The sequence below is a fragment of the Mesoplodon mirus genome, assembly GCF_964341445.2.
Source record: "Mesoplodon mirus genome assembly, chromosome: 10".
NCBI lineage: Eukaryota > Metazoa > Chordata > Mammalia > Artiodactyla > Ziphiidae > Mesoplodon > Mesoplodon mirus.
In genome coordinates this window covers 7,701,479-7,714,198 of record NC_138986.1, presented here as the reverse complement: position 1 = coordinate 7,714,198, position 12,720 = coordinate 7,701,479, and the positions used below count along the sequence as shown (strand labels likewise).

The 12,720-nt window shown below is 44.8% G+C and overlaps 1 protein-coding gene across 1 annotated transcript in view; it reads right to left on the bottom strand.

Moving 5' to 3' along the window:
• LOC309811036 (solute carrier family 22 member 2-like) overlaps positions 1 to 12,007 on the bottom strand; it is a gene marked incomplete at both ends in the record, with an annotated part of 28,051 nt that extends 16,044 nt beyond the window's left edge. The window contains 4 exons of the mRNA XM_082633513.1: positions 749 to 917; positions 2,848 to 3,002; positions 9,379 to 9,482; positions 11,597 to 12,007. Of these exons, the coding sequence (XP_082489639.1) occupies positions 749 to 917; positions 2,848 to 3,002; positions 9,379 to 9,482; positions 11,597 to 12,007 (839 nt within the window). The remainder of the gene's footprint in view (positions 1 to 748; positions 918 to 2,847; positions 3,003 to 9,378; positions 9,483 to 11,596) is intronic.
• Positions 12,008 to 12,720: the final 713 nt, after the last annotated feature.

The window sequence follows — 12,720 nt, the reverse complement described above, 5'->3', positions numbered from 1 at the left end:
GAGGAGAAATAGGCTTCCTGGGAAGGGTTGAGATGTTTAATTCTTAGACAAGACAACTATGGGAAGAACAGGTAGATATGTCCAGGAGCTAAATAAGTGGGTTTTTTCATAGGAGAGAGATTTGATTGATAACTTAGCATCCCTCTTGCTTTATCTCAGGTAAACTTGCATTAGAGTTTCTGATAGTTTCTTCTGTTTTTACTGTTTTCCATGTTTCCCGTGGGCAGGGGTGACAAACATATTTCACTTGCCCTGGTAACTCTGATTGATTGGTTTGGTCTCTCTGGGGTTCCATGTTGGCCTAATCTGGGATAAAGACTGCTGTGATTGATTGGGGATGTCTGCTTTGGGCATGGTATTGGAAGTGGTGACAAAAGTGCCATACTTCCCCTTCTCTGTCCTGAAGTTTCTTCTGAGGAGGGGCAGAATAAGAACAATAATATTGTCAGTCTCTTTAAAGGGTATCATGGTTACTGGAAGCTACTTTAAACACCACAAAAATAAGGTGAAAAATGTGAGATCCAAGTCATAAAACTCTTAAGTTCAAAGTGAAAGAACATCTGATTTCCATAGGGGAAGACAGGTTAAAGCTTATGATTTTTATCCCTGAAACATGGACCTGGGTTTCCTGTGAAACAGAAGAGTGAAGGATATCTTAGTTTCGAAGGATGGTGTGCATTGGGGAAGACGGTCTCTTTAGCTAAATAAAATATCTCAGTCTATCTCCTCTTGTTCCACGTGGACTTACCAGTAATAGAGCAAGAAGCAGAAGTTGGGCAGAGTCACTGTGAACTGCAGCCACCTCCAGTGCGGAAGGACGTATGCCACCCCAGCGAGCACCAGGAGCCCAAACGTAAAGGCCACTTGGTAAAAAATCCCCACCGTTCTCCGGTAGCTCAGCCCAACAAGTTCTGTAACTGCAGAGAGAACCCACATGGTCAACGCAAGTCAGTACGACAGTGCGTTGGCTGTCTAACTATGGGGAAATGAGAATGCCAACTCAAAAAGTAGTCCAAGTTCTAGAATTTTCTATACAGCCCTCTGAAAACTTTTAAATGTTCTTTGGGACCTATTTTGTTATGATTCCTGCTGTTGTGTTAATTAATGTAAAATCTTATAATCCCATATTACATGGGGTAAACATTGACTTTAGAGCATAGATGATTTTCACGTAAATGAATAGCTCAATATAACTTGTCCTCTTACATGAGTTAAACATTTTCTTGGCAATCCTGTTAATGTGTTTAAATGGCTTGGAAACCTGGTGGTGGGGTTCCAAGCTGACCGGAGTCGGCTAGTACTGGCTTGCAAGAACTGATTTTTAAATTTTCAGGAATTTTACAAGCTGGTTTTTAACCCATTGGTATCTTAAAAGCAGTCATGGTGGGAGTATTTACAACTTAGAAATTGGAAAACACTATGAATCAGGCTGTTTATTTTCCAAGACCTGGTGTATGAGCATAACACTGTACATGGTATAATAATCAGCCTTATCCAATCCCATGACTACAGCATGGCAGAAGTATGAAGTCTGTGGTACATGGATTTAAGAAATAGTCATTTTTATATTACAGATATTCTAGAATTGAGATTCTAGATATTCCATGAACCACAGAGTTTTGCTTTAAATGTTTGGTAATCATGTTAAAGACTTCAACTATTTGTAAACCAAATAGAAATGCACTCTAAAATTATTTCTATAAATCACTGTGAATTATCCAAAAGCATTTTAGAAAAACAGACAAAATTATGTACATGCTTAATAAATAGAAATGTCTGTCTTTCAGAGTGGTTGCGGTCATGGATGAGGTCTTGGGGTGGCAGGTAGAAAGAGGGTGAATGACAGGTGCACCTTAAGGACATCCAGAGGGACTGGAGAAGAAATTAATGGGAGAAGGATGAAATTTAAACTCAAATTCTACATATTTCTACATGTCACGTGTATGAGAAACCAAACTTCCCATCGAATAACTGCGTACATTAATTCCTTTGTTGCCCAGACATAGATCAGGTGATGACCATGACAGGCACCTGAGATATTAGTCACCATCTCCTCTTCATCTCATAGAATCCCCCAAATTAACTTTACTGGGTCATATTTTAAGCACACATATTCTAGTTCTCCTGTGCGAAATGAAAGATTGATTAATATTATTTTAATTTCAGTGTCCATTTCCCTTTGTGTGGATGCTATTTGAATGTAGCAGAAGGGCACGCAATGATGGAGTGAATTCCCAAGATCTAATTGTGGCGGCAATTCTCCTTAATATTAATTTACAGATGCTCTGCTGTTATAATTCAAATATTCTCTTATAATCCATGGAGCTTAAGCATAACCCTGGTTCCTAATGAGTAGGATGTAAATGATATTCCTGGTCCTACACATGGCTCGCTGAGGAACCGAGACTGACCACAGTACTTCTATCCTTGGTTTCCTTGCATATACATTGGAGATAACTGTGGTTTGCTAGAATGGATGGACTCAAATTAATAAAGCCCCTTATAAATCTAATATATTCTCATCAATGAATTTTCTCTCTGTAAAGCCTGAAGGCTAGATTTCCTCTCTGTGGTACACCCCAGGGCACAGAAAACAAAAATTCCTGAAGAGTTATATAAGAGTTTGGATGGCATGATGTTTACTCTCATTCCTGCTTCATTGTTTTCTTTCTAGGAGGAATGCAGAATGAGTTTACTGAAAAGATTTCAGAAATTCTTTTGATACAGAAGAAAATTCTTTCAACATTGTCTTGAAGCTGAGTCCATTTTCCTGTGCAGCTACCCTCACGTGATTGACTATATTTTGCCAACAATGTCCCCCACAGCTACAATCACAAGCGTTCTTACTCAGGATGTAGCCTATTAACCAGCCTGCCTTGCTGACCAGTCCTTGGATCAAGCGAAAAATTAGCATCCATGTATAGGTTGGGGAAATAGCCATGAGAACTCCAGATGAAGCATTTATGAGGATTGTGATCAAGAGGCAGGGCTTACGGCCAAACCTGCAAGGAGAAAACAAAGAGAGGGAATGGAATTAGATTAGATTCATGAGGGTTGTAGAAAAATCATGGAAGTTATGGAACTCTAAACTAAAGTGGAGGTTATCTCTGAATTATGGAAATTCAGGAGGTACAGACTCATACCCACCAAGACAATCCCTGACTTCAGGTCAGTTCCATCGGGACTTTGCACCAGGGCACTATGTATAAACTTGAAGCCCAGTGAGGCCCATTCACCCCGGGCTGGAGCACCTCTCAGCCCCCCACTGTGGAGGGTACGTGGGGAGGGGGTGATTCTTCAGGCCACCCAGTGCTGAACGCCGCAAGGGCCCATCTAGGTCTTCTGTCATCACATGAGCTGGGCCTTTGCACCAACAGTCTCAACTAGTTGCCCACTGAGGAGCTTTTGCTTTAGAAAAAACAAAATTCCGTGTTCAATGTATTTCCCCATCCATTTTCAACACTGCCTTTGGACTTCATGGTATTTGTGTGTCTCCATGGAAACGGTCTTTTGTGTGGCACTGTCATCATCTCACCTGTTGCCATCCCATAGGCCTTTGCCGTGGAGTACCTTAGCAGGATTGCTCCCGCACATTTTATTTGAGACTTGGGTCCCATCGGTTTAGGGACCTGGAGAGTGTCTCAGTGCACAGAGTAGATGGAAACGTGGGAACCTGGGTTTAACCTTGGCCTTACCGCTGACTGGGAGGTCGGGCGAGTTATGTGGCTTTTCTCAGTTTCTTCATCTGGAGAAGAGCTATTTGACCCAGCCTGACCAGGGGATTAAGTGTGGTATTACATCTAAAGAGCTTCGCACCCAGCCCTCCTCCCTCCCTCCCTCCCTTTGCGAAGCTGCCTCTCTGAAAGCTGACTTGAGGTTCAGTCTCTTTTTTCCACATTTCATCACGTCCTCTTGGTTTTGTTCTAAGAGACGCCCTAATTAGCTGTTAGTGGATATTTTAAAAATTCTTCATGCACAGCGATGTCTTATTTAATTTTTGTTTGTTTATCCACTTCAAACTGAATGTCACTAGTGCCGCCACGTCCTTAGCAGTGCACATTTGATGTGGCTGGACATTTTTTAATCGCTGCTCTTCTTTCAGGCAATTTGTGCTCTAGTGACCATTTCAAAACGAACTGACCATTTGAAAAGAATCCACAACATTGTTAATAATTACTTGGGATTATTAAGGCTTTAAATCTGAAATTTAAAGATCAAGCAGTCTCATTAGTAATTCATGTAAACTGCTAAACTTCTGAAAACCCTGTTTTGACCACATCATTTTAAACTTCTCAGTCAGTGGTTCCCCACTGTAAGCATATACCCCCTGGACGTTTATCCACAGCCTTCCAAAGTCACATCAGCACAATGTTTTAGCCTTTCTTCCTGGACCCCTCCCTTTACCCTCAAAGAATTGATAAGTATGTGCTGAAGTGATAACTCTTCAACTTCCAAAGTTGACTCAGCCCAATCCCAAAGCACCATAATCATGCTCCTGTATATGGACAAAATCCCATGGCTGATGAGAGGGAACATTCACCATCTGAAACTCAGTGCATGGAAACCTTCAGAGAATCGAATCTACCAATGCAGAACAGCTTCACTAGGGGACATGTTCACATAAAGACACAATGCTATTAAAACAATAAGGCAGGGACTTCCCTGGTGGCGCAGTGGTTAAGAATTCGCCTGCCAATGCAGGGGACACGGGTTCGAACCCTGGTCGGGGAAGATCCCACATGTGTGGAGCAACTAAGCCCGTGCGCCACAACTACTGAGCCTGTGCTCTAGAGCCCGCGAGCCACAACTACTGAGCCCGTGTGCCACAACTACTGAAGCCTGCACGCCTAGAGCCCGTGCTCTGCAACGAGAGAAGCCACCGCAATGAGAAGCCCGCACACTGCAGCGAAGAGTAGCCCCTGCTCGCCGCAACTAGAGAAAGCCCGCGCGCAGCAACGAAGACCCAACACAGCCAAAAATAAATAAATAAAATAAAATAAAATGAAATGAAAAAACACAATGGGGCAGGGCTGGAAGAAATTTTGGTGATTTGGGAGAGTGGTTCGAGAACCTTCCCCCCACTTCCTACCCTCCCACAACAGAACCACTTAAGTGGTTAAATGAAAAACGAAGAGCAAATAAAAGAGAATGGGGTGTGAACTCCAGGACTGCTGGCTTCAAAAGTCCTTTAGCTACTTGCTACTCAGACTGTAGTCTGGGGCTATCAGCATCACGGTCAAGTGGTTAGAAATGCAGATTCTCAGGCCCACTCCAGACCCACTGGATCAGAATCATAACTCTAACAAAACCCCAGGTGGTTAATATGGACGTTACCATTTGGGAAGCACTGCTTTCCTTTCACTGAGCCTCAGTCTCCTCATCTGCAAATGGGATAATAAACTCTCCTTTCAAAGGCTGTTATGATCCTAAGTGAAATGTAACACACAGGGATGCCCAGTAAGATGACTGGCACATAGTACGTAGGGGAGAGCTAGTTTTGAAAGATTCCACAGAGTTGAGTAAGTTTGACTGCGACCCACTGGGACTTTGATTCTGCCTTGATCTCGTTCCACTGTGAAATCTGGACAGTGCAGTGCTGGCTCTTGAGAGCTGATTGATAGACTTTCAGAAAATTTGTGAGCTGATTGTTAAACACAGCCATTATTAAAAATGAAAGTACACACTTACAATAAAGTAAATTTTGCTAAAACACGTGTAATACATATGCAAAACATCTCTTCCTAATTATTTTACTGTGTTTGACCATTATCTATGCTCAGGAAGTTTTTTATGTCTATCTGTTGTAGTTGTATGGTGGAAATACCATAGAATGGTGAATATGCCTAGCCAACTCTGTGTTCAGTGACCTCACTTTGGTAGCTTGAAATGGACCACTGTGGGAGCCTTGACAACATGGAGATCAACAAACCCTACAAATTGAGGCTTTTTCCTTTAGAGAGTCAGTTGTTAAACATTTACAAGCCTCACACTAAATTACTGACCATTAGGGTAAAAAAACCTTGAATTGGTGAGATATTACTTTTTTGGTGTCAGGTGATTCTGAAAATCATTCTTTAGGAGGTTTGAATGATGAAACAAATTAGACATCTTACAAAAGGTTTATTTTCAAAATCTCTAGCATGTATCCCCAGTCCCTCCCTCCTTCTACTTGCAAAGGTGACCTTCAGAAAGTCGACTTGGTGTAAGGCTCAGTATTCTTATTATAACCTGTTCATAATGTGCTCCTGGCTTTCTTCCAAAAGACACCTTCATCAGCTGTTAGGTCATATTGTTACAGGAGAGAACCAAGTCTGACTACATGTTGGATCTGTTTCTTTGACTTTAACCTTTGCTTTCTGCTCTTTTTGTTCACTAAAGTGATACTGTCTCTACATAATGGCCTGCCTCAGGGAACCCTGCCCCTCTGCCTGAATGTTAAACCAAAGTGCCTTTGTTCAGGGAAACATCTGGACCCTGTCCACTTGCTGATGGCTGCAAGGAAGAAGAAATGAGCACATCCCCTCCCCGAGGCTGGCCATTCCAGGGGATATTTGCAAAACTTATGGTGTTTTTACTTTACTTCCTCATCTCCTCCCCCTCTCTGTTCTATAAAACAAACTGGCATCCAAACCCCGATAAGCTGGTTACTTTGGGGACCCAGCCTGCCATCTTCTCGGTCTGCTGGCTTTCTGAATAAAGCCGTGTTCCTTGTGTCAACACTTCGTCTCCAATTTATTGGCCTGTCAAGTGGCGAGCAGAGTGAACTTGGGCTCAGTAACAATATTTTAAAAATTCCTCATAGCTGACAATCTGTTTTATTTAGTGTTGCTTTAATCTGTAGCATCAGATGGGTTTCCATGAGATTCTTGTTCCATTCTATAAACCCTGACAATTATTCAGTAATAGGCATTAAATGTGCAATAGATAGTGTCCTTTTCGGACCCGTAGGGTGGTTGCCTTCTTACGCACCCTTACCTGCATTCACAAACAGAAGAGAAGGGGGCAGCAACCAACCAGACTTCAGACAGTTTAAGAAAAAGAAAGAGAGGGCTGTACACAGCTTTGGGGAGAAGAATAATGAGTAGTCAATTTTGCATGGGAGATTTCAACAATAGGAACAAAATCATGAGGTCATCTAAGAAGGTGGTAATTGACCAGCTTTTCTTTTTTTTTTTTTTTTTCGGTACGCAGGCCTCTCACTGTCGTGGCCTCTCCCGTTGCGGAGCACAGGCTCCGGACACGCAGGGGCAGCGGCCATGGCTCACGGGCCCAGCTGCTCCACGGCATGTGGGATCTTCCCGGACCGGGGCACGAACCCACGTCCCCTGCATCGGCAGGCGGACTCTCAACCACTGCGCCACCAGGGAAGCCCTTGACCAGGGATTTTAAGTCAGGAAGAGAATGATAATCGGTCTTCTACCCTGAGCGGGATGGGAATAATCAACGCATTCATTTAACCAGCTGTGAAGCTCAGTCCCCTGTTCGCTCACTTCTGTGCTGGCGAGTTGAGGGTTAGAATCTGCTCCTTACATTGGAAGAGAGAGTGGAGAGGGAACCGGGAGCCAGGGGCCCAGACCGCCACCCGCGGGGGGCAGGGCGCACTCCCGACCACCCGCGTCAGGGCGCCTCGCGAGACTTCAGGGGTCATTTCAGGGGTCATTTCCAAACCACTGGCCTTACTTCCAGTTCTGCGGCAATAAAAGTGAAAGCGAATGACCTTCCTCTGCACCTCACAAGCCTCTTGGCCACACAGCGTCCCAGGAGGAGCCTTTGAAGGGAGGCTGAGCAGACAGTTATAGAAGTGATGTGATGCACGGGGCTGCCTCGTGACCCAGCACCTTCACTGCCACCTTCCCTCCTGCTGCCACAGGGGGTCCCGGCTGTGACAGTTCAGACGCCCCTGAGGGTGTGATGGATTCAGCCGTCCTTACTAATCTTTAACACACTTGCAAGTTTTAATCCAGACTGTAGTATCATCAGAGAAAATGTTCTATCTATATCTCATATGAAGCTCACGGCTTTTGGTTTATCTGTATCAAAGATATAGCTGGGGGCTTCCCTGGTGGCGCAGTGGTTGAGAGTCCGCCTGCCGATGCAGAGGACACGGGTTCGTGCCCCGGTTCGGGAAGATCCCACATGCCGCGGAGCGGCTGGGCCCGTGAGCCATGGCCGCTGAGCCTGCGCATCCGGAGCCTGTGCTCCGCAACGGGAGAGGCCACAACAGTGAGAGGCCCGCGTACAGCAAAAAAAAAAAAAAAAAAGATATAGTTGGGGAAGGCAACAAGCGTAACGTGTATTTACTTTACCACTTATTTCAGAATTAAATGCATATAGTTATAGCTTATAATAAATTATAAAAGATTGTATATTTATTAGACAGTTATATGGCACTATTTCACTCTCTCCCTAGGTGACTAATGATTAAAGAGGATGATACTCTCCAAAATGTTGCACACGGTGCCTGAAACATGGGAAATACTCAATAAACAGTCAGTATCAGGAATATTAAATAGTTAGCACTGATGGCCAAATTACCTAAGGTGCTTAGCAAGTATAAAGCCACCTTTCCTGTTCCTTTCCCTTTGGGGGACTCCTAATAATGTCTAACTGATCATCAACAGAGTAAAGATGCACCTTATGAGGAGCTTCCAGCCCAGGGAACCTGGGGTTACAAAATAGTGGATAAATAAAAGACATAGGAACAGCTCGATTAGTATGAGTCACTGAAAACTAGCTCCCGGAGACACGGACCCATGCGTGAGGACCACCTGCTGCACATTCCATGTGGAGAGGTCTCTCCTCATCTCTCTCCAGGGACATGACAGTAGGGAAGTGGATATTTACTTCTGCCGGTGTGCAGACCCTGTTTCCCTTTCACCAAATTATATCTTAGGTTCCAGACATATAATTACATGTGGCCCCAGGGCCCCAGTTCAGGAATCCTGCAATGCCACAGGCTCAGGTAAGAACTGTGCTCTACCTGGTTCCAGCACAGGAGAGGCAAGCAGAGGACGGCACAGAGCTCAGAGGCCCTGAAGATGCACGACCAGGTGGATGGCATGAGGCCAAAGAAAGAACTGGGATTACAAAAGGGATCAAATCCTCTATCACTCTCCCTTCTAACTCTAAGCTTCTGGACAGCCCACAAGGAAACACTGCTGCCCAGTGTTGAAACATCCCTCTATGATCCAAGAGAATTAGAAAATAAAGACATTGGTCATGCTAATCAAAGCTGTAAGAGAAATCTAAGACCGTCACGACAATTCAGGGAAGTGTGGTCTGTGTGCTCTGGGAATGGATGGTATTCAAGCAGGGGCAGGTGAATCCAAGCGCTCTCCTTGGACTGATTACATTCCACCACTTTTGTACTGTACCTACCTGTCTGCTATGTAGCCGATACCCACAGAACCGATAAAAAATCCTACATTCACAGCCGACTGAAACAGGTCCAGCATCCAGGAGTTGGTACACACTAGGTTAAACTGCGAGGGGCCAGGGTGTCCAGGGTTGGGAGGGAAAGAAAACAAAATTCTGTTAGACACAGCTCAACCCAGGGAACTCAGGAGGTATTCCTTGCATGGCACTGATGTGACTGGATGACAGTAAACCAACTCTTTTCTTGCTCGTGTTAACTGTCTTTACACAACCCCGAAGATGTGTCCCGCAGTCTGTTTAGCATTCCATCTAGCGGTACGTCATCAGGCTGAACTCTGTTTTAGCTAAATGAGCTGAAATTGGGTAATTACTTACGCACAAACCATTTCTCTTTGTAATTTTATTAAATAGGTGTGTGGACACATACAAGCGTTGGCCTAAGGAAGCCAGGCTGTTCAGTGTCTCTTTAAATTAGGGGAATTAGCATCTTACTAATGGCTGTTACCTTTGTCCTCACTTGGAACAGGAGACGGTTCTGGGGAGCCACAGGTGCTGGCCTGGAGGTCGGGAGAAAACCCCTTTCTAGGGCTAAGGACTAACTTTCTCACTTTGTGGCCTTGGGCAAAATTTTTCTCTGCTCTGGGCCTCAGGCTCCCATCTCTGTATGAACAATGACATGAACCACGCTGCAAAAGCCTCTTAAAAGTTTTATGGGGCTTCCCTGGTGGCGCAGTGGTTGAGAGTCTGCCTGTCGATGCAGGGGACGTGGGTTCATGCCCTGGTCCAGAAAGATCCCACGTGCCGCGGAGCGGCTGGGCCCGTGAGCCATGGCCGCTGAGCCTGCGCATCCGGAGCCTGTGCTTCGCAACGGGAGAGGCCACAACAGTGAGAGGCCCGCGTACCGCAAAAAAAAAAAATAATAATAATAAAATAAAGTTTTATGGTACTTGATCAACAGAATGTGGTGGAAGTTATACTTTGCCATTTTCTGGGTCCAGGCCTTAAGAAACAGGTAGCTTCCTGTGATGGTTAATTTCATGTGTCAACTTGACTGGATCACAGGATGCCCAGATACTTGGTTAAACATTATTTCTACTTTTTAATGATTTTGTTTAATCAAAAATCACAAACATGTTAAGCCAATGGAGGCTGGAAATAAAGAATCACTGTAGAAGAAAAAAAAAGTTTTATGGTGTTAAATCTTCAATCCTCCACATTTCATGTAACTATCAGACCATTTTAGATCCTTCAAATGGCTCTTCTACCTTAATGCCTGTACAGAATATCTTCACATCATCCAAGCAGTCTTTTTAAGTTAAGCCAGGCACCTGGCTTTCTTTGTATTTGCAGAATAATTTTATCCCCCCATTTTGCTTTGTCTCCAATAAAAGCAAGTCTCACTACTATACATAAAACAGACAACTAATAAGGACTTACTGTAGAGCACAGGGAACGCTACTCAATACTCTGTAATAATGGCCTATATGGGAAAAGAATGTAAAAAGGAGTGGATATATGTATGTGTATAACTGATTCACTTTGCTGTACACCTGAAACTAACACAACATTGTAGATCAACTGTATTCCAATAAAAAATTTTAAAACAGCAAGTCTCCATTTTTTCTTTCTATTTATTGAAAAGAGGCCTCATGATTAGATGTTAATGCCAAGTGTAGTTTTTAATAAAATAATAGTACCATAGCATAAGCTCCAACCCCAAATGGTTTGATATGGATACTTCGAGCAAATTAAAGAGAAAAAAATTAGCCATCGAGAGAAAAGTACGTTGTATCACAGTAAGGCACCCATTCAGGTGAGTTCCATGAGGTGTCAGGTGTCCATCTGTACCATGGCAGAGTGGAGGGGAAGTCGGGGCTTCCAGAAAAAGAGGAGGCTTGAAAATTTTCCCTTTCCTGGCATAATTTCCAGGAATTCTGATGTTTTTGCTTGCTTCTTACCACTGAGACTTGCATACACCAGAATCATTATTGTCAGAATTTAAAGCTTAAACTCACCTGCTCAAATGCCAGACAAATAAGAGGATGTACGTTTTCTTGCAAACTAGGATTTTATTTTAATTAATTAATTAATTAATTTGTTTGTTTGTTTTTTATAAGATACTTTGAGTCCAAAGAGCACATCTGGCCCTCCCTGGGTTCTTCCTTAAGAAAAACTGCACTCTTTGCTTTCTCCATCCCTTCTAAGTCCCATGATCACCTACCTCGGTCACAATGGAGGAGCCAGGTGTGTCGTACACCCAGCCGTGCCGACAGGGACCCAGAGGCAGGAGGCTGCTGTTGGCGGCCAGGCTGGCCAGCGGGTCCACGCAGCCGAGGGCGCTCTGGTTCCAGTCCATCTCATAGCGGAGGCACTGGCGGGGGAAGGCCTGGCCCTCGGGCCCGGGGCCCGGCACCGTGTAGTTGAGCTCCTCGGCCAGGCTCCAGCCGCATCGCCGGCTCAGCTCGGGCACCCCGGGGCTCCGGCAGCGGTGGTCCGGGGTGAAGGCCAGGAAGACGATGCCCACGTAGATGGGGGTGAAGGCGGCAGAGAGCAGAGAGAGGAAGAGAAATGTTTGTTTCTGGAAAAAGTTGAATTCCCCTATGTGTTCTAGGATGTCGTCCACCGTCGGCATTGTTCTGGCGAGAGAAGTCCCAGTGCTGTCTCCTGTGCTGCTCAGACGCCACTGAGCGAGGCTGGGCCCAGCTCAGCACAACCCCGACCAAAAGTCAAAGGGTGAGTTTATTTTAGAAAGCGACCAGCCTTTGGTCCAGACTTTTACTGGTCGGACCAACTCCCAGCCAGGCGCTTCCCCGGCCACGTGTGTCCTGCTCCCCCGAAACTCCCCGAGCAAGTCACAGGGCAAGATGCTGTGTTTAATGTAGCATCCCTCTGGTGAGTGGGTCCCTGCCTCGCGCCGGCCCCACTAACAATCCTTCCTCTGTACCACACGGGGAGAAATCCGAGCACTTTCACGTATCACAGCCCTGTTGATCTTCTGTAGTAAACTGAGTGTCCAGGAAGGTAATATATTCATATCTCACTCACACAGCCAACCTTTTCGCTAAGGTGTCGCAGGGAAACGCACACAATTTTGGCCTTGCTTGCTGAGTACGATGCGAATCATGGTCTCCCGGTCAGAGCTCTTGTCTGGATTCAAGACGGTTTGCAAATTCTATCGCTGTGCTTTTTCTACAAACAACAGCCAGGGCACTCGAGGTACATGCTGGGGCTGTTTGTTTTGATTTTTCCAGGATTTTATAATTCTGCTCTTTAAAGAATGACAATCTGGCATTCTTGCCTTTGAACCCTGGAACCCCTTGACCTGTTTGTGAGGAAAGGATAAAA